This window comes from Drosophila grimshawi, unplaced genomic scaffold, assembly GCF_018153295.1.
Source record: "Drosophila grimshawi isolate 15287-2541.00 unplaced genomic scaffold, ASM1815329v1 contig_311, whole genome shotgun sequence".
Taxonomy (NCBI): Eukaryota; Metazoa; Arthropoda; class Insecta; order Diptera; family Drosophilidae; genus Drosophila; species Drosophila grimshawi.
In genome coordinates, this window is record NW_025063098.1 from 26,486,091 (window position 1) to 26,509,179 (window position 23,089).

Sequence of the window (23,089 nt, forward strand, 5' to 3'; positions counted from 1 at the left end):
ATTAGCATTGATGAGCAGCAAAGCGAGAAACGGCAATCAACACTAATCAGCCCCCAAAATGGGGAAGCCGTAGAAGCAGCAGAAGAAGAAGCAGAAACTTTGCGTGCTCTTGGCTCTACTTTTTGGGCCACTCAGCACCTCCTTAGCGTCGCCTTTGACTGCCACTCAATGATGCAATCCCCAGTTGGATGGCAAAACGGAAATTGTTAACGGAAAAGTGTTGTTAGGTGTGCGAATGTGTGTGTGTGCCAGTGTGTGTGTGTGTGTGTGTGGCATTGACGTAGCTGCGTGTCGATTGCTGCTTGCCGCCTTTGTCGTACGTCAGGCAGTCTGTCTTCTGGCTGTCCGTCAGGCACAAATCAAATAATTACGCATACGCAACGTCTTCCGTCAACACGCACATACATACGTGTGTTGCGTGTTTGTATCTGTGTTCGTGTGTGTGTGTTGCTAGTGTCGCCACTAATAGCTAGCGATTGACTAAAGTTGCTGGCCACGCCTGATTGCCACCGCCACCTGATCACGCCCACCCATTGCCATTCAGCTAGAAAACTCTTATAGAAATTGGTTAATAAATAATTTGTCGTAATTAATTACACGTCAGCAATTTACAATTGAACTCAAATCATTCGAAATGTCTGTCAATTTCCGCATTATCCAACAAACAATAATGGGCGACCAAAGCTCTTCATCCGCTCTTCACCAAGCGTTGGGACTCTAATTAAAAATCAAACGAGCGCAGCGCGTGAAGCATTCGCTTCATTTAACTTGAAGAGCAGCTCTTGAACAGTCATCATCAGCATTGATGCACAGCGTCAACATCATTACCAATCAATCGGATGGATAATAAAACATAAATAATATTTATGAGCATATTTTGCAGCAAATAAATTGAGAATCATTTAATAAGTCGATAACGCCCAAAAGCATTTGATTTACTACAGATTTGCCTGAATTTAAAGTTAATCCCAATTTTAATTTGCTTGCTAGTTCAAAATTTTGTCATGAAGTCTGTCATTGTCTATTTTAATTATAGATATATTTTGTGCAACTAAGTAAGAGATGTGTCAACCTTAGAAGTAAATCTAACGGCTATATTTGTATTTTTTAATTATTTGTTTTGTTAATCTATTTATTTACAAAATTATTTAAATCAAGAAGCCATTTTTTAAAGAAATTTTCATTACACAATCAAATATTGGTATTTAACATATATTGTTTGCTTACACATATAATAAGCATTTGATATTTTAAATTGTAATAAGTAATAATCTATCAATGTAAATACGAAAATGAAACTTAATTAGTTAAAATATTTTCACGTTTGACTCTTTAACTTATTTAGCTACTCTTCATGTTATAGGTAATTTGTAAAAGGTGGAAGAGCAATTTTAAATTATGCCTTCAGCTGGAAAATTAATGACAAATTAGACTCGAAATTGAATAGACATTGAACGATATTTAATGAGTAGTTTTGGGCTAATAGAATCACAGTAATTAAGAGCACAGACTAATCATCTCTCTCTCTCTCTCTCTCTGCACAAATGACCGATTTGAGATGACAATATATGAGTGCTCCAATGCGCTTAGGGCTTCAGTTGGTAAATGGGCCAAACAAGTAGTCAAATCGGGCATCAGCATAAAAACTCATTATGCCCGAAGACTAACCCATACTAGGTATGTGTGTATTTGTGTGAAAATGTGAAGAAAATTAACAATTTGGAAATTAATTTGCAAAATAATTGAAAGCAATGACAACGACTATGGCCATGATCCACAAGCGATGACAGCACATTAAGTTGCAGCCACCAAGCTACCAGTTGTGAAGGGTGTGCGGTGAGCAGGGGGGAGGAGAGGGTTGAGGGGAAATACTGCTGTGCCTGTACAGGCAACACTCATTAATGATGTTAGCTGTTGATAGCTCTGTCAAATGCTGCTGCATGTTTAATGTGCCTGACATCGACATCAATGACGTCGATGGCGCTGCCAACAACAACAGCAACAACAAAAACATTCAGAGTAGCAGCAACAACAACAATAACAATGGACGCCTCTCCACGATGACGTTGATAATGATGTTGTCTCATTGCTGTCGCTCATGTTAATGACAATTGCTCTAATGACAATGTTGCAGCCGTCGTTGCAGCCGCCTGTCATTGATGGCCTGCCACTTGGGTGGTGCGTGGTAGTGCGGTTAGATGGTGACTTAGGGCCTATTTATGGTATTCATTATGCAACAAATCAACATTATATATCTATGATGGTATTATGAATATGCCAGACCATGTGCCGCAATTCCTAATTAATATGCAAATATGCACACATGTAAATCCGTGTGAATGCCACACACAACACAGGTGTATACGTATGTGTGTGTGTGTGTGTCACAGTCATTTTAACGCTTGCTTAATAATTAATAGTCCTCTGTGGCATATATTGGAGTTTGTGGATTTTCTGCAACTTGCCGCATTTGGCTTATTATTGTGGCATGCATTGTGTCAAAGCATAATTAAAAATGCGCATTGCCGCAAAACTAGGCTGCACCGAACAACAGCAACAACACCTACAATTACGACATGCAACAAACCGCAGCCAGTTATCAATCATTACAAACAATATCCTATTGCTCATTGCGGTCTATGCATTTAATATGTTATGCAAGCCGCTTAAATATCTCAGATTGTTGTATCCGCTATCTATTTCAGTCTTTCATTAAATGCAATTAAACAAGTATTTCCAGATCATGTTTGCCTCAGTGTAATAAACAAGTCTTCTGCATATTTCGGCTAATTTGAATAGTTTTCGACATTTATTTGCTTTTTGTGGACCACAATTTACAGGTGAATGCAATGTTTAATATAAGCGTTAAATTTAACAAATAAAAGTTGCATGCATTTTCAGACTCTTTGACTTGACTTGGGCAGATTGTTTTTTTTAAGCATGAAGCAGTCCCAATATTCCACAGAATTTGCCAAATTAATTTATTCAACTGCCAAAATAATATTTATTTAACGGTGACTTTAAGATTTGAAAGATATATACAAAAGGCAAATTAAACATGCCCTTTAGATTTAATAAATCAAATAGCAAAAATTCGCATGCACAGATAATTTGTTGACTCGGCTGTTAATGTCGATAAATAATATTTATTTATATAATTCCCTACAGAGTCAGTTATGTATACTTCTGCTGGCTATATGCACTGGCATTTCCTTCCAATACCAGTCAGTGTAGAAAGCTAAAATAATGAATGGCAGTGGGCAGTAACTTGATTCGGTTGGTCAACAGTGGCGATTAGGCATACAAAGGAGTGCAGAAGACACACGCTGTGAACTATAGTAAGCTGCAAGCTCGTTAGCATGTTGGCTATGCCGTGTGGCATAATCAGGCAGCAAGAATTCAGTGCTGAATTGTATATATTTAAGTGAAGTCATAAAACAGCAGAGCAGCAAATGACGATGACGGTTGGAGTTTGGCGCCGGGTGGCAGCTGGTAAAAATGGCATGCGGATATGCCATTCTCAAAGACTACAAATGCCATCTCTGAGCAATCGTTTCGTCCAACAGCCCCATTACCCAGCCCCCCACCGCTTTTCCACAACGCAGTGGGCATTGCACAATGCAAAGGAGGCGTGCAGCTTGTCGTATAATGAAATGTGTCCAGCAGAACAAACAAAGAGCTGCAGCTGAGCGAGCCGGCTACATAATGCAACAACAACAACAACAAAAACAGCGGCTAAAATGAAAATAAAAGAAAATTTAAAATGTAGTTGGCACTTTCCTGGGAAAGTACATACCAGTCAACTCTTTGTGGCCACAAAACGAGCGCACGAAGTGCTCGGCGCAAAGAATTTGAAAAATTAAATAGCATAAAAACGTAATGCAACGCCCCAAAAATTCGCTGAGATGATGGGTTGTGTGCGGGGGGAATGGGGGCTAAGTGTGGATATACTGGGCCAAATAACATTCAAAGTCAGCCAGAGTCCAAACAAACTGAACTGAACCGACGCTGTATAATTTTAAGCATTGACATTTGCGGTCTCCAGTCATTATTTGGCGTACTAACCCACTCTCTTCCTTTCTCTCTGTCTCCGGTTCTCTCTCGCTCTCCCTCTCTCGCTCTCTCTCTCTCTCTCGTACTGCGTGTGTGCAGTTTTTTGATGGCATTTTCTTTTTTTTTGCTGCCTGCTGCTACTCTCTGGCAGTTCTTTTCTTATTTTCCTTTTTGGCTGCTCGTCGCTTCACACTTCCGCTTTGGCAACTTCCGCAATTTTACTTTGAATTATAGCCAAGCGTATTCATTTAAATGTCGGCAAAGGCACACAGCACACACAAAAAGAAACATTAAAAAAAATAAAAATTAATACTCTATAAGCAAAAAATGTCCAGAAAAAAATTGGTGTGTGTGTGTGTGTGTGCAACCAAAAGGCACATTGTTGTCTCTTTATAAAAACCTTGTAGTGGGTCTTATTATAATTTTATGAAATGTGATACACTTTGATGTATGAAGATTATATACATATGTCTATGTATATGATTTACAAAAGTTCTGTGTGTGGGCCAGTTTTTAAGCCATGTTCAAAAATGAAAAATTGCGTTGAAATGCATCACAAAGTCTTTGTGTCTGTGGGAAGCTGACTTCTCGAATTACTATTTAAAGCGAATTGTAAATCAAGCGAGGTTAAAAATCTCTGGTTACATTGGATGATTATATTTTGTGCCTTTTTAAGGAGTACTCGTATACCTTTATTTATATTTATAGCTTCACACATATCATTATAACAATATCGTATTTGATATGGATATTAATAAACTTTCAACGCATTTTCTGTTCATAAAAGCTTAAGCAATAATGAAAATAGATCTCGTTTGCTAGAAATAAGACAATCAGACAAATCGAAAGATTCTTAGCTGTCACCATAATCATAATCTTTGTCAAATTTAAATTCAGATCAACTCATCTTATGTCATACATTTTTCAACTACGAAGTATCTCAAATTCGACTCGCCGAGCTTAGCCGATTTTCTAGTTTCTACTCTTTGTATTGCTTCGTGTTGGTCTATTGTGTAAAATATTCTTTCTGTGTTTCATTAAAATTATGCTTTGTCCGGCACTTCAATTTGCCTTTGTAGATTTTTAATTACTGTGCTGGCAGCTGTTGTCGCCCGATAGCATCGCCCAAACTGCACCTCTGTAAAATAACTTCAACTCTTTCTCATCTAAATTTAAAATTTCGTTTGAAATTCGCATGAATGCATGCCAAAATCAATAGACAATAGTTGCAAGCCAAACGATTTTAATAATTGAAGCCTCAAAAAGTATGCTTCAGTTTTTAAAATACAGATTTTTGTTAGTTACAGTGCTGTCAGAAAGTATGTGTATGCGAGAGTATGTATATTAATGGGTTCTGGTACATTGCTGCTGCTGTTTTATGTCCAAGTGAGAGCAGCAGAGCGAGTAAATGAAAATTTATGCGTTAAAATTAATTAAAACATACCTCAGGCTGTGTTTCGCCATGCACGATGCAGACCAGCATCGCCTCATGGCCCTCTCCCGAGAAGACAACGGGACGCTCCACAGAGATTTCCGGCGGGTCTGTATGGAGTTTGGGAAATATTAAGAAAATTAGTAAACATTATGGAAAGCAAACAGAAAGCACAACAATATTATAAGCAACGAAAAAAAAAACAAGACAAAGCAAAAAACAAAAATCAATGGCCCATTTCCAGTGGGGTTGGGGTTGGGGCTGGGATGCCATATATAATTAACTGCTGGCAGCGCACCACCTTTATTAGTAAGCCCCACACACCCACGGCAGACATTCATCGAAATTGCTTATAAATTTTAAATAAATGTCGGTCCAGCAAATACACAGAGAAGGCACTTTCATAATTGCAATCCAAGTAGTTGTAGCACTTCTAGTTGTTATAGTTGTGTAATTCTGGTTCCACTGTAGTACAGTGTGTAAATGCCAAAGTGGCAGGCAGACGGTGAAGTAATCGTAAGTAGTAGCAGTCGTTGTGGTTGCTTTGCGTTGCAGTCAGTGCCAATAACCATTGAAAATCAGTTTTCAAATAAATTAAAGTGTCTTGCCAATTGGTGCTGCCAACTGGTTTCAAATTAATTTGTTTCGCTTTCATTCGACCGGTCAATAAAATGGCATTTACACACACACACACACACAGCCATGGGGTTGTGAGGGGTATATATACTTACATAAGACGTGCAGGACGACCTGACTGGATGCGGGCTGGCCGACGCCATTGTTGGCGGTGCAAATGTAGACGCCGCCCTTATGACGATCCACATTCTCGATTGAAAGGACGTGTGAGTGGAGCTTCTCCTCGCCTGCCAAACCAGAAAGCGAGCATGTGAAATTGGAAATGTGAAATGGGAAATGTGAAATGTGAAACAGGAGCAAGAGTCAATGAAATGCGGCCATCGAAGCAATGACAGAGGCAATTACAAGGACCTCAGCTCACAGCTCAAGCTCCAGTCACATCTCAGCCTGCGTCTCCCAACCAGCCAGACAAGGCAATACCAATGTGGACCCCGAATGGCTTCAGTGTGCGCATTGTATATATTTAATAACAAAGGAGAGGCGCGAAGGACGGCGCTGAATGTGAGGACATTGCGCTGCAAATAATTTCTTTGACTTTTCATTTTTATGGAAATTGTTTAAGTTTTTTATATTCATATACTTTTGCACTTTTTTTGTGAACCGTTTTTTGTTATTCTTTATGCTTTTAATTTGCGTCGCGTGCTGGCCAGTTGACTGCCTGACTGGATGGCTGACTGACAGGCATCTTGGCTGGTTGGGATCCTTTCGCTCGTTCGTTGCTTGCCTATTTATGCAAAATCTTACCATTGGGCAAAATATTATTTTTGCGGCTCCAAGTCACATTTGGCGTTGGATTACCAGAGGCCGAGCACTCAATGCGCACTGATGAACCTTTTTTGACTTGCAAATGTCCGCCGGTGCTAATGTGATGAATCCTCGGTGGCACTGCAAAAGACCAAAAAACAACAACCAAATAAACAGAAACACAAAAAGGAAAGGAAGCAAGAAAAAAAACAATAGAAAAAAAAGAAAACACATTAGAAATGGCCAGTTGTTGTTGTATATGTTATATCTACTACTACTACTACTACTACTACAATGGTGAAAAAACAATGAGTGCCCAGTGTCCAGGCGAAATATATGCAAAGTCCCAGCTGCCCTGGCCAAGGATCAAGGCGCAAGGACGCCAAACAATTTGAATAAATATGCGCACAAATGCAAATTGAATGAGTGCAAAATGGCATTTACGCATGTGGAACGAGCCACATGCCCCAGCTTGAGACTTCGAAAATGTTTCCGACTGAGGCAACTGCCAAATTGGTGGTCGGTTTTGTTGGTCCAAGCAGCTTTGGGCTATTTTATTTAATTTGCAACTCGAATTTATTTGTATTTGTGGCCGAAATTATTTTACAGCTGTTTAGAAAAAATTACGACAATGTCTGCTCGGTGCCATCGCATTCAAGGATACATTTTATTAGCATTTCCCATGCATTCGCACATTTTCGGAGGCTGCACCCCAAGGAAGCCACTGGAAGTCGTTTTAGGAGAGAGAGCTAGAGCTAAGCGGCTTTGTCTTTGGATTTGATTTGATTTTCAGTTTGGTAAATTTTATTTGTCACCCAGTTATCGAGCAAATGAATATATGGGGTAGCATTATATTGAATAATCTAAACCCCTTTAAAGGGTTAAAACTGCTTGAAAATAGTTCAGAAATATGAAAAATTGTATATCCAATTCAATTTAATTTATTTTTCAAAATGCTTAAAGTCGATATCATCAGGAAATGTTCAAAATAATCTTAAATATTTGATATGCTGACATTAAGTAATTGAGCTTGATTATTCAGAAAATTTCTTAGCTTTTTTGTTCTGCTATATAAAAAAAAATACTGTTGTAGGAGTTCAGAAAATTTCCATTTAAGAAATAATTTTGCTATTATAAAGTAGAAGGAAAACTAGTTTTCAGCCATTGCCGATGGGTAACTCCAATTCGGGAATTTCCGAGCGAAGCATTTTATCCTGCCTTAAGAAATTGTACGGCGTAAATAACATTGGAAAAATAACTTTAGTTTTGTGATTTCGATGTTTATTAGAATTGAATTGCATACAAATTAAAATGCAATGGTATAAAAAGTACGCCGACAAAGTGCATTTGAATGATGCAATTTCATGTGGAACTTGTATCAGACCTGCAACACATAAACTCGATTGCTTTGGCCAAAAACAAATAAGAAACAGCAGACATAAAAGGCAAGTTCCTCCTGGCCAAAAGCAGTGCGAGCGATGCCAGTATTTGCATTTGAAAGAAAATTACAATTGATCACTGAAGGGCGCACAAACAACGACAAAGAGACATAAACAGAGACATCCATATAGATGTATGTATACATATATATACATATATTTGGATACATTGAAATGATATGCAGGAAAATCAGCATGCGACTATAATAAATCATGGGACTGTGTGTGGCTCACAGCCAAAACTAAAAAACAAAAAGAAAAAACAAAAAACTATTGAGAGAGAGAGAGAAAAATATGGAGAATAAAAATATAAAAGCAACTGAGTTCAGAGAAATTGAGACAGACTTCGACTGAGACTGCTGCTCAAAATGAAGTCGTCTGTCTATTTGCTCAAAAGGACTGTGGCTCCAGCTTCATATCTGTATCCTTAACCGTATCTATGAGCGTGTGTGTATCTTCGCCAGGGGCTCTACCTCATAGATATCTATATATATATATATATATATACATGTGTGTGTGTGTGTGTGTGTGTGTGTGTGCGTGTGCGTGTCTATACATGTTTTCAATAATTTCACGCTTTGGTGAGACTTTATGCCCGACAGCCGTCGTATTGAATTCAATAAATATGAGTATACTCATATGAGTACTCATAACTGTAAGGCAGTTGACGACTTATAGAGCAGTTCATTTTGACTCATCTATGCGTGTGTGTGTGTGTGTTTGTGTGTGGCATGTAATACGTGGATTGCGGCATGTAATGTCATGCAGATGACGACTAATACGATGCCAATCGCTGTGTGACAGTGGGTGAATGCGAATTGGGCGTCGATGGGTTTTAAGGTTGGTGAGGGGGAGGTGTGGTGGAGGGGGTGGCAGCAGCAGTCAACGATTTTAATAAGCGAGCTCTTTCAAGGCAAACGATGCCGCAGTAGCCACAATATCCGCAACGCCAGCTTTTGGGGCAACTTGCGGCCATTTACAGATACATATATATAAATATATATATATATATATCTCATTCTCGTATACTTTGACTTATATAACAAAGATTATACGTATATTGATTATATGCCTTATTTCGCTAGTTGCTGCAACTTTAGCGTTCGGTTTTTGTGGCTTTTAAAGTTACACATTTCGGTTCGGACGTCGGAGTCAGGCATACAAGTTTCTTTTTTAGCACAGTGGGCAGGGAGTTTCAAAAAGATTGTTGGGAAGAGGAGGTACAGGGGTAGGTGAGGTCAGTTTGTTAAGTAATTTAAATCCATAGTTAGTTGGCAAAAGTTGAGTGCTAAAACTTAAACGGCTTGCCAAAGTGCTTGGGAGAATCTTTCTATATATATGCATATAGCATACAGATGTATATATATATATTTCGCCATTGCGTTTAATTGTTGGTTCGTTTGCATCTAAAGATGAAGCTGATGCTGAGGCTGCAACATCCTGGCTGGACCCCGGCTCGTTGACTTGGCTATATCCTGGCCATATCCTTGCAATTTGCCCTGCCATTGTGTTCGTAATTTGTCTCAAGTATCCAAAGCAACTTTGGTGTGTGTCTCGACTTTTGTTTATTGCATATTGTGGCATGCATCAAATTGTGCCACAATGGCCAACTCTTCACTGTCTCTCTTTCGCCATCCCTCTGTTTGTGTCTGTCTCTATTGTTATCGTTTTGTACAGTTATTATTGCTGTTGTTGTTGTGTTGTTATTGTCTGTGCTGCACATAGTTAAGTGCAGCATGCCTATCTATATAGGTAACCGTTGCACTGCACCACTGCACCGCCCTAACCCAGCACCTATGAAATTATGCAATTGTTTTTGGCATATTGGCCGTATAATTCAAACAAATATGTGGCTTGGTTTTCCCTGCACAGCTGCCACGATAATAATTATGCTTTCCAATTGAATGGGTTGACTAAAGGCGACAGGATCGAAGCCTTAATTAGGTGCCGCTTAAAGGCTTTAAGCAGCTTATTATGCAATCATGGCAACCATTGCATTTCAATTCCAATTTACCCTTAAGTTGGTTTCTCTGTGAGCTTTAAGCTGCAACTGTAAATCGTGGTAACACTCGTAATCAATGGAATCATTACATCATTACCCGTACTGCCAACTTTCTCTCTCTCCCTCTTTCTCTCTTTCTCTCTCAATTACAATAAAAATGCCCAATTGACCACAATCGATGCCCACATCGGCTGCCACATAACTTAATGTTTTGCGGTTCGTTTGCGGTCCGTTTGCGGTCAGACATGGTAGGTCAGCAGCAAGGTGGTTTGTGGAAAGAGGGAGGGGAGGAGTGGGTAGTCACTTGAGTTGGACTAATTGACGTTTGGCTGACAGATGTCAATGTCAAATCGGTTAAATGCAATTCGCCATTTGAATAACGTCAACACAAAAAATACATTAAATGCCTAAAAGCCGCCACTTAAAAACAGTAAATTATTGTGCATACTGAAAACTGCAGGACGAGGCAAGCCTATTCTGGCAAAAAATGTGTTGACATATTTATTCGTCATTTTGTCAATTTATTAGAACGAAATTGACAGTAACAATTAGACTAGATTAAAGTACAGAGCGTGAGTGACGGACATATTGACCCAATAGCTTCGTTCAAGCGGCCTGGCAGAAAAAAATTGGCTTTGATTATCTTGCTGCAAAAAGTTTTTGAGTATACATAAAATGTTTGAGAGTAATCAGATCAATATAAGAATATATTTTGGAATATAACTTGAGGATTTCTTATTTCATCTTGATGAATTTCTGCAAGTCGATTATATATATATATATATTGAAAGAGTTTCCTTTCAAAATTACGGTTTTTAGAGTTACCAGAAAATCGATATACATCGATTCTCACGAAAAAGGGGGTGCTATCGATAAAACACAACCAATTTGAAATGTGTGGTTCTTATAGTCCCTGAGATCCACTTATTTTTACAAATGGCTGTTGATCCTGATCAAGGATATATACTTTACGCGGTCTTCCTTCAGCCTGTGCATACTTTTTAAATTTATTACGCCTTTCTCACCAATTTTGAATGGGCTCATAGTATAAAATATTAAATTGGTATAGAAATTTAAATATAAAATAAATTCATTGTGAAACAAATAAACATATATTGATATCATATGCACAACATAAATTGAGCTTAACCAAAAACAAAACATTATTAATTGTAATTAAAACAACTCTTTTCAGAATTTTGCCAATCTTTCAACAAGTGCATCAATTTGAATTTTAAATTTCATTTTTGCTGTGAATATGCTAATTTGGTCTGCATTGTAGACTCTATAATAACTTTGAAAGCATTTCCACATTTATATATATACATATATATATTTAATATATATTCAAATTAAATTCAATTTCCTGCAAGCTGAGTAATAGTTTTATGGAAACTACAAAATAAATGTTGTACTGATTATAAAATAAAACCGAAAACAATTAAATCTCATTTACTTTAATTTATATATATGTATTATTTTTATAACCAACATTAACATAGATCCAGCTAGCTAAAATCTGAATTCTATCGAATGCCAATTTTTTGCTTTTAATGAGTATATTTAGTATTAATAGTTCAATATTGCAATCTTTTGACTTCTAGCATTTTCTGCAGCTGTCAATGCATGCACAAGCTGAGTGGCATGCTACACAAACCTGCAACATAATACGTTACACAGTGTAAATAAATAGAAGGTAGCCGCAGTATTCCGCATAGATATATATATATTTATATGTAAGTATATACATTTATATTCAACTTTTTGGGGGCTGTATTAAAAGATTTGTCAACTGACAAAGTTTGGACTCTCGATGGCTTCGGGCAGCACTGTTTATTGTGGTCTGGTTGGTCTGCACTTGGGCCAGTTTGGCCAGCCAACGTTGGGCTAATGTCTTTGTAAGTGCGCGTTGCTTGCGTCGCGGAGTCGGAACGTTTGCCAGGATGCCTGGATGCCTGGATGCGAGGCAGTCAGGACAAGTGCAAAAGTTTGGCAAGCGCACATTATTTTTTCATCTTTAGTGTGGAGGCCAAACTGAAAGTAATTTACGCTCGTAAAAGCTGGCAAGCCAAAATGCCAGAGCGAGTCAAACTTTATGAAATTTATATTCCAGCACATGTTGAGGAGGGGGTGCGACGGGGGGTGTGCAGGGGTTGGCTTTTTGGGTGTCTGCTGTTGAGCCTATAAAAACTTCGACAGCGCATTATTTTTGCTTGTTTCTCCTTTGACAACAATGCGAGAATTGGAACCAGAAAGCAGCCATCCCCTCTCCCCTGCCCCTCTCAAAAAAAAAAAAAAACCAGGCGCTACTGCAGAGTTTTCCTTTTTTATGAGAGGGAGGACGGCAGGATGGGATGAGAGGGGGTAGGGGGGACAACAATTTACGTGCGCTGCTAAAGTTCAATAAACGAAATATTTCTGGCCATGATCATTATTTGGCAAACGGAGCGCATAATAAACACATAAAATAAACAAAACTTTTCAATAATCGACTTTTTTCCCTCAAACAGCAGCCCAGCAGCCTAGCAGCCCAGCATCCCAGTCATTGTTTAATGTTTGTTTGTGGCAACGCCAGGATCAGCATCCCACAGAAACAGGACCAAGTTTCAATGACAAATGAAAAAAGTTGTTTGCGGCGATTTTTTTGCTTGCTGCTTAAATAAATACACATTTTTTATAGGCTAGCCAAATAAGTGGACTGGTAATGTTTTAAAGCGCATCAGGACATGCCCCATAAAGGACATGCTGACCAACTATGTAAGCAGCATTGCTCACTGGCACTGAACGCCGACTTGTGTGTGAGTTGAGCACCAACTACACTTTGGAGATTTTGGGAATTGTATCGCAATTTGCATGCACACACACACACACACACACAGTGATGAAACTACAGCCAAAGTCAGCAAAAGTGTTAACAATGCCGTGGGCCAAAAGAGCAAGGGAGGTGGTGAAAGGGAGATATTGCCCCAGCAGCGAAGCGAATGCAAATAAAAAGGCAACATTGTAATTGAGGGAGGGGAGTGGGAAATATATGCAAATTATTCATCATTGCTGATTAGAAGACGCACCACCAAAAAGCATTCACAGGCGTGGGAGAGGAAGCAGACAATGCCAGAAACAAGAGACGAGAGCAGACAGAGATGAGTGTGGAGAGAGCGGAGAGAGAGGAGTGCGAGAAACGCACGCTTGTTAGGCACAATGCGTTCTTGGCACAGGAAGTAGTTAGGAACCAAGAGCACGTTGCTGCCCTGGGAGAGTGCGTGTGAGTGTGTGGGTGTGTGTGTGTGTGTGTGTGGGGCAGATAACTTGTACAAAAGGGCATTGGGAAATTTGCATCCGCTAGGACATCAGCGCTGCTGCGGGGACGGGCAAATGGCAGATTAGTTTTGATTTTTCCGCTGGCCGGAAAATTTCCCTATTGAATCTGTGGCCATAAAGCCGCCAAATTGCAGCACTCAGCTACTTAGCATATTTGAGTGGGCCAGGCGCTAGGATCTAAGGATATGTTAATTTGAGACACACACACACGCTCATCGGAGAGGTGTCTAAATGATGTAGCCCAGTCAACAATGGACCCAAGTGATTTGTGTGAGAGCCGGCATAAATTTGCCCATAAAAATCCTTAGAAGCCACATAACCTCAATTTCTCAGCCGTAAAATTTTGCATAACAATGCATCAAAAAATGAAAAAAATATATATATATGAGCATCAAAAAAGAAAGTGAAAGTAAATTCGGCTAAAAATATATATGTAGATATGAGAGCCATTGCAAATTGTGTCTGGCGGCCTACTTACCCAGTATCTCAACGGTGTGGGTTATTTCGCGTGGCTCCATTGTGGCAATTTGGCATATATAATCGCCGGCATCCTGGGGCACAGCATCACGTATCTGTAGATTGAAGCCGCTAACCAGATTCACGCGCGGATCGGGCGTTACCTTGACGGATCCAGCAGTTAAAATGGCAATGCCCCGTTTCCAGGCAACCACATAAGGCTCTGCAAAATGAAGAGAAGTGAATTATATTGAGGATGAGTACGGAAAATTGCACGTTTTATAATCACGTCTTGTCTGATTCAAGTTAATTGGTGAATGCGACAGGGCAATCACTAAAATTACGCTGAATAGATTGAATCACACAATCAGACACACACAAACATACTGGAGTCCTCTATATATATATACATACGCATAATAAGTATAAGTACTTGCAATATAAATTGAAAAGTCAGAATTCAAATGACTCAATTACAAGGCATTTCAAAAGATCTAAAAGGCTAGAAATTCAATTTGGCATGGACTCGCGCACAACATCAGACACAACAACCACAACGGGGCAAGCAGGCAGGCAGACAGTCACAGACACGTGGAGGGGGAAGTGGTAAGGGAGCTCTGCGTGAGTATGTGTTTCAGTGTGTGTGTGTGTGTGTGTGGTGACAGACACACTCAGTAACACCCACTTGATATCCGCTAATGTGCGGCATTTGCAATCATATGCTAGGCACTCGATATGGTAATAGGGAATGTGCAAAGCGAAAGCGAAGGGAGCAAGCCATTGGAAATTGATACACTCGAAACAAATGGGAGAGTTTTGAGCATGAAATAAACATTGTTGAATTGAAGCCAACGTTGAAAGTTGAAGACTGGACAATTAAACTATTATTAAAGAACCAGCAATTAGTAAAAGTTGGAATTTCATTGCACTTAGTTTACAACTTAAAATCATAAGCTAAGCTACTTGAGGGACGCCAATCAGATTTCTCAGATTAAGTATATGCTTATATGATTTTAAACTAAAGCAAAAAATGAAGTTCCTTAATTGCAAAAATTTGGTTGTATTTTTCTTTGAATTATTTACTTTTTTATATTATTGATTAAGCATAATTTAAATTGGGACTGTTTAGTTCCTTCCCTTTTTTGCACATGAGTTCAGCATATAGTTTTTCGCTGAGTGTTGGAATTCGCATCGATATTCACAGGATGTCAGGTTGCCCGTCACACTGACAGGCAGAGGGACCGAGGGACAGTGAGACAGACACACTCCACATGGCGCATTCATCGAACTCATTAATTGTGATTCCTTTTTCAATTTACGTGTTGTTCGAAGTCGCAAGTCGCGAGTCGCGCACCACGTGCCACGGATGCAGCAACAGAGGGTTGAAGTCGCCCACCATCAGCATTCATGCATACATACATATACATATATTGAAATTAAAATTGAAGTCACCCGGATTTGCTACTAATGATGAATGACTTCCGCGAATGGTGCTCATTAAAAATTAAAACAGCATTTTCGATACACTCGGGAATTGACTATTTTATGTGAATGTATTTCAAGTATTTTTGGCCGAAAAGAGCGTTGAAAATCTAGGCTCCAATGTTCATTATCGACGGGCTTATGCCATGTTAAATGAGGCAAACAGACAGAGCAAAAGACATAGAAAGTGAGATGGGGCGAATTTGATTTCAACACGCACATGAGACTTTTACGTGTGTGTGTGTGTGTGTGTGGGGGAGTGTGTGTGTTTGCAAAGACTCTGTGAAACTTGGTGGTAATAAAATGCTTATGAAGTCATTTACATGCGCATTCAAAAGCGTATTTATTTGCAATGAGTTCAACAACATCAACAAGCCAGCCAACCAGCCAGCCAGCCAACCAGCCAACCCAGCAGGCAGGCAGGCCAGGCACTGTTGAGCATGATGGGGGTAGAGGATCGTGCAGAGAACGACGCAGCCAGCACACACAATCAGATTCACATTCGCATTCACATTCACATTCACATTCGCATGCACTAAGCAGCGAATAAATAAACTAGCGCCACCTGCTGTCGTTTGCATGCACTACGAAAACTGTGCTGCTCGTACAACTAAAACTAAAACCCAAGCAGCTGCCTTCAGAGCGGAAAGCATAATTTGTGGTATTGCTGAGCTATATGGGTGAGGGGAATGGGAGAGGAGTTGGCTAGTGTTTTACCAACTTTTGAGTAGTTTGGCTTCTTTTGGTCTGCCAGTTACCTAACGGCAGGGCAGACAATGGCAACCAGCAGTCTTACGAGCATCCGTTGCAGCGAATTCGTAATTATGTTAATGATAATACTAAAAAAACTATGCCAAATTGCTGAACTAACTCGAGCTTTCAGAGTTTTTTTTAGTAAATTCTGTTAAATTTAAAATTGTTGGATTGTTAAATATCATTTATTTATTTAATTCGTTTTAAATACGTTGTACTAAAATTTTAATTAAGCTTGCATTTCATTTATCCCATATTATTGCAATTTAAATTTTTTAGAACTTATTTATGATTGCAATTAATCATAGAAAATTGTAAATGGAAAAATTAATGAGAAATTGTAGAAAATAATGCGTTTAAATTTTCCAAGGAAAATGTCTCTTTCTGAAAGCTCTAAGTGAAAACATTTCTAGTTATTCTGCATTATTTAAATCAATTTCCGCTTGAGCGGAAATACTGTTTAGTCGTATCGCTATTACAACAATGTAATGTACAATGTAATTATTTCATTGATACTCGGTTATTAAAATCGATTCTGAGGATTTAATTAAGTGAATTGTTTGGCAGTAACTATAATAATAACAAATGATGCAAGTTGCTTACACAAAGAAAGAGTTTGCTAAGCTGAATAGAACTGAGCTGCGAATATGTCATATTCTTATATATGTTTAGTGAGAATAAGAAAAATGAATACGACTTGTAGAGCGGAGGGCGGGTCAGTAAAAAGGGGGCGTTTGCTAAAACTTGGAGTAAATGGTATATCTAGTGCTGCAGTTGCGCTTAAAGTGTGGTTGGTCACTTGTACAATGTGCACTCATCACAAATAATGCACACGACCATATAAATTGCTACCGTCTTTATATAAATCGTTGCATGTGAGTGTGAGTGTGTGTGAGTGTGGGTTAGTGCTGGACGTAACTAAATAAATTGTTAACTAAAATAACAACAATCTAACGAAAACAAGCAAAACACAAAACGCCTCAATTTCCGGTTAAAGTGTTCTAAACTAAATAGAAACACACACACACACACCAACTACTGTGGGACTGCTGTGCAGGATAAGGCTATCCGTTAAGGCGGAAACCGGAGTAAAAGCATTTCGGCTCTTGTGTGTCAGCCTCACATGAGCACTGCTTGCTAGTCATGAACACAACTCCTTGCAACTGGACAAATTGTTGGCCACAGCCAGCCGCATGTTGTGCGCTCAATCTATCTATCTATGTATGTATGTATGTATGTATGTTTGCCTTATTTAGGGGCACAGACAAATTTTAGTTTTCTACACTTCAGACTCAAACAGACACAGATACAAACAGGCAGACAGTCATACTTACACACACACACACACACAAAGGCTGTTCAAATATGGCCGACATTCGCTTTTGTTGTCGGCGCTCTGTTTGTTTGCACTGGCCACACGGTGCGTATGCGCAATTTGCTGTTCGAGCCGAGGCATATAATACTTAAGGACTTGCAACAAGGAGCATTCAGACAGCGCCAGCGAGATAGAAAGGGGGAGTGAGAGAGAGAGAGAGAAAGTCCAGGACCGACATGTTGTTTGTCTGAGCGCAATTTATTGCATGTCGGAAAGGCCAATATTATAAGATGATGACCCCCGAAGATAAACGATTTTGCGGCTAAGCCGACCCATGTACACATATAGGTAGGGGGGTTGGGCAGAGGGAGGTGGGGAGTTTGCCTCAATTTGGCATTATTCTGCAACTTCTTGTACAAGTTTTAATGTGTGTGCGTGTGTGTGTATTAAGTGTTGTGCGAATACGTAAAAAGCGAAATTAGAACTGTAAATGGCATTAATATTGAAACTTTGTTGCTGCTGCCTTGCCACATGCCCAGTTATCACCCTGCCACTCATGTCCCTCTCTCTCTCTCTCTATCTACTCTCTCTCCACCTCTTTTCCTTCTCTCTCCGCTCAGTCGCTGTCCTGCTGTTTGCACAACTTCAACTTTTGCGGCACGATTCCATTTCCGCTTCTCTGTAATAGTTTTAAGCGTTAGCTCCGACTCCACGGGTCTGCTTCCCTCTCCTTATTCCCCCCCCCCTATCCCCCTCCTCTAGCTGCAACTCCAGCGCTCCATCAAAGCGTAATGAGCGTTTTCTCTGTGGCCGTCGTAACTGAGGTTTTTGTACCTTTTTTGCATTTTATTGCATTCAAGTTTGCAGCCAGTTGCTACTTTTTTGCTGGCTTTTGTTGCTGCTGGTGTTTTACTCTTCTTGTTGCTGTTGTTGTTTTTGTTGCGGCCAAAACCATCAACAGGAAAAGGTCTTATGCGTGCTGACAAGTTAAGCACTGGCCTTTGGTAACACAACTTCAACAGCAATTAATTTTTTGAATCCATTCTGGCTCTTTCGCAAATGAAAATTAAAACCCTAAGAATAACCGCAAACATTTTCGATGAATTCACATATTTGATATGCAATTGTTTAATGGCATTGAATTAATATTAAGCAATTGCCTTTGAGGTCAAGTACAAAACTCCAAGCGCCTCACACTTAATTCGTGATATGCTTCCTGACATTTGCAATAAGATAAGGAATTGTTGATTTTATGTGTGCGAAATATCAAAGAAAAACATTAAACTGAGTCCCAATACTTTTTGTTGGAAGACTTAAGCTGTAAGCTACCCTGCTGCAAGATTTTACTCAAAGTGGTTTAGGACTTTCAACAAAGTTTTTATTAACTACTTTATCACCATGAACCACACAGAAACTGATGAAAGCATGTGAAGATAATTAATATATTAACTTATAATATTTGAGTATTATAATTTGGTTGATTCAAGCCGCAAGAGTCAATTAGATGTCTTTAAATCCTTTACGCTCACATATCCGAACATCAAACAGTCATTCAACCCTCATATACCCCATATTATTTTCAAAAGTACAGGGTAATGTTTAAAAACAACCACGCACTTAACAACCAACCGACGTCTTTCAACAAGCAGCACTTTCCATTTATTTCGCAAATTTGATGAGTGCGCAAATATACAAATATGCCTAAGGAATTTTGTGTTAAACAAAATAAAGTACAAGTTGACTGCAAGCCTTTGAGTAAATGTATGAGTACTTTATAAATTCATTACAAACAAAATAATTAAAGAAAATGCGAGAACAAAAACCAATTTACTTAAGCAAATCTAAGATCCTGAGTAGCTACGAGCCTTCTTATCTGATTTTCATCTGATACAGTCAGGAATTTTTGATATCAAAAATTTGGTGGAGTAATTAGAGAAGTTTCCGAAACATCTTTAATACTTATTCTTGTTGTGTGTTTTTTTATGAAGTGATTTGATTTAATTAAGAGTTTGAAATATTTAAAATATGAAGTCAGAAAAATGTTAAATCGACTTTTATTTTAAAAAGCAAAGAAAAGTTGATAATATGGAATGAAAGTAGTTGAATATATTTGTGATCTGATTGAGTGTTTCCTTGCAATAAATGGACCCTTTGTTGTGTTTTGTATTAATTAGTTACTCCTTTTTAATTTTATAAAATTCATTTTGTAGCTTTAATTTCAATTTGGTTTTTTGTTATGCCCTTATCTAAATTTGCAGAGTTTTTTCTTAGCAAATATAACATAATAAATTAGTTAAACTTCTAACTAAGCATTCTCATATTTTTCCATAAGTTCTGTCGACTACAGGATATCATTTGTGTGGTTATTTGTTTAAGCCTGAGTGCGATGTCCTTGCGTGTGTTTGTCTTAGCGGAATTACTTTTGCATTGCATAACCCCAGGCACAAGTGCCGACTAGCATACAAACAAAGGCGACAGAGCATGGTTAGAAAAGGGGGGGCGAATATTACCAGGGGGCGTGGCGGCGCTTGCTAGCGTGCACCTCAAATCGCCCCATGCACATGTGTGCAAAAAATTCAAATAACATGATAAAATGATAATGATGAAATGCTTCAATGTTTATTTAGACAAGCTCTTGCATGTGGATGAGTGTGTGCGAGAGTGTGTGTGAGAGTGTGTGTGTGTGAGAGTGTGTGTGTGAGAGTGTGTGTGTGAGAGTGTGTGCTATATTTCTTATTTACCAAGACATAAGATTACTTTTGCTAAAGTGCGAAGCACCGCAATAAGTATTTAAATGAATTTTCATATAATATGCAAATGAGCAGTCACATGCTTACCAAAGAAAGAGCTAGAGAGTGAGAGACGGAGAGAGCAGATAGAGAGATAGAGAGTGGCGGAGAGGAAGTGAGGAAGACGAACTCATCACTTTGGCTCATTTTCATGTGATTTTCTTTCGAATTTTATGGGCTTTCGTCATAAAATTCAACAGAAATGTGCATAAATTTTGCATTTTCGCTCATCATCACTCCAAATACAAAGCGAAACTGAAGAGGAGCAGATGAACGAGACGTAGCTGGAGCAGCAGGATATAATGCTCAGTGTCTTTTGTTTAGCAGGGGGTTTTAAAAATTCTATCAATTACATTTTTAACTTTATGGCTAAGACATAAAAAACGCCCAAAAGCCGCAGCAGCAGCTGCCAGTCTTAACATATTTGCCAAAGATCCATAAACCGAACCTTATGAAAATTCGTCATGGGTTTGATTTTAATTATTGCACTTAACAGCCAAACTGAGCTGCGACAAAGCCTGTGTGCGCTGAGAAATGTCTCTAATTAAAGTGTCGTATGGTGGCACTTTATTAGCATAGACTGCCATCACAGGACTGCACAGGACTGCTGCACGGGAGCAGAGCATCTATAATTTTCTTTTATTTTTTCAGGCGCTGCTTTCTTTCATTTTACTTTCTTCGTTCGTTTCCTTTTTTATTATTACCCAAATGCCTGTGGCTATAATTCCGGCTTGTGCAAAACTGTTCTATCCTTGTATCGTCTACGTTGTTACTTCCGTCTCCCTCAATTTATATATTTTTTTTCTTGTTGCTTCTTTTGCTTTTCGTTGAGGGGCAATGAAGTGCATGAGATATGCCAAAGAAAATGCCAGGCTCTTTGTTCTCTATGCTGGCTCTAATAAACGGTTGAAATGACCACAGCCATACATATACACACATATACATAAGTATATATACATATATATGTATATAGATATGTATACATATATTAGTTAAGACCATGACAGTTGCCTATACAAGTGTACATACACCATGTAATAATGTATGCCAAGTGTTTTTGGGTCCGAGTTTTTATGCAGCACTTTGTATACAAAACTTGGCCAAGATGTCCAGACAACGACAAAAGCTTCTAGCCTTAACCTTACGAGTGTAATACATTTGTATATACAGATACATGTATATGTGCATATATATTCTGATGCTTACGCTAAATCTTTGTTATGTACAAATAATCTCGCACACACGACCGCATTTAAATTGAAAAACGTACACGGCACATGCCAGCGGTGCAACTACCATTTTCAGTGGGTCCGAAACCCGTAACCGAAACCGGAAACAAAAACAAGTATAAACTAGCCTACACCCCTCGGCATGCTTCCACATAGAGACATCCATCCACTACTTGAAGGTATTTTGGTCAGATGTTCGTCAACGGCTCATCCTTCTGCTTAGTGCTTGTGGCTCCTGGCGAGATCCAGGATTAATGCATTGTTGCGGTCAGTTGGCAGGCATCATATGGTGTAGGGTTAATTATACATATGCATGCATACATATTTATGAGAATGCTGACCGCAACATTTCAATGACAACTGAGTTAAGGAGACCCAAACACACACACACACACATACTATTCCTTACACTTACACTCAGAGAATAATGCTGTTCTGAACTCAAGTTTTAATGAATTGAAAATCCAATTGTTTTGTTTTTCAAAACCATCTGAATAAAGTAACAAATTTCTTCAATAAAGTATTAATTCGTGGTAATTAAATGCACTTAAATTTCAATCTGCTAACTCCCATAAATAAAACGTCCATATCAGGATATTATTTGCTTCCGTGAGCCAACCTAAATTTATACTTATATTAAGTTCTTTCAATAAAAAAAATCAACATTTTTTCTGAGTGTACTGCTATTTATAGTCATGCACACATGCACACATAAACCTATTTCGGCTAAAAACTTCGTACTCAAGCCAATTATTTCAATAAAGAGACAGTTAACCTTTTTTCTGAGTGTACTCTTAGTCATACTCACGCATGCACACACTCTCATTTCAGCTACTCACCCGTATTGGCCACTTCGCAGGGCAGCACTATTATATCCCCGGCGATGAATTTGAATGTCTCGGAACGTGATATGAACATGGGCTCATGCTTGGACATCAGTCCTTGGGCGCTGGCTGCAAACGAAAGGAATTCAAATATTAAATATGTAATACAAAATTCCTGACTCGGTTTAAAATATCAACTAAATTACTCTAAATGTTATTAGCCTAACGCACACACGTAACATGTCAAGCACTTTGCGCTTATGACCAACAACCGAAACATAAGCCAACATCATCAGGCCAAGTGTATGTGTGCGGTGTGTGTGTGTGTGCGTGTGTACGTCTGCCTAATTGGTTTAGGTCATTTTGAGAAAATTTGTCAAATGTCGCAAAAGTTCATAAAGTGCATTTTATTATGCTCGAGGTAATGAAACTTGTCAGATGTTGTCTGACACATGCGTTGTCATTTTGAGCATGCTTATCCTGCATGTCTTGGCTGCAGATTGGAAATATTTTAGTCCATTTGCTGTTGATTTGCGAATCAATTTTATATACATATATATTAGCATATATATGTATGTAAGTGTGTGCAGATGTGCTAATAAAATGTCTGAGCTTAG

The 23,089-nt window shown here is 38.8% G+C and overlaps 1 protein-coding gene across 2 annotated transcripts in view; it reads right to left on the reverse strand.

Annotated features, from left to right (window-relative positions):
* Positions 1-23,089, reverse strand: part of LOC6568638 (lachesin) — a 77,147-nt gene that overhangs the window by 17,606 nt on the left and 36,452 nt on the right. For both annotated transcript variants that reach the window (XM_032740752.2, XM_001994357.3), the window contains exons 2-6: positions 22,488-22,601; positions 14,103-14,303; positions 6,866-7,006; positions 6,217-6,348; positions 5,498-5,595 (exon numbers count right to left, since the gene is read on the reverse strand). In XM_032740752.2, the coding sequence (XP_032596643.1) occupies positions 5,498-5,595; positions 6,217-6,348; positions 6,866-7,006; positions 14,103-14,303; positions 22,488-22,601 (686 nt within the window). The remainder of the gene's footprint in view (positions 1-5,497; positions 5,596-6,216; positions 6,349-6,865; positions 7,007-14,102; positions 14,304-22,487; positions 22,602-23,089) is intronic.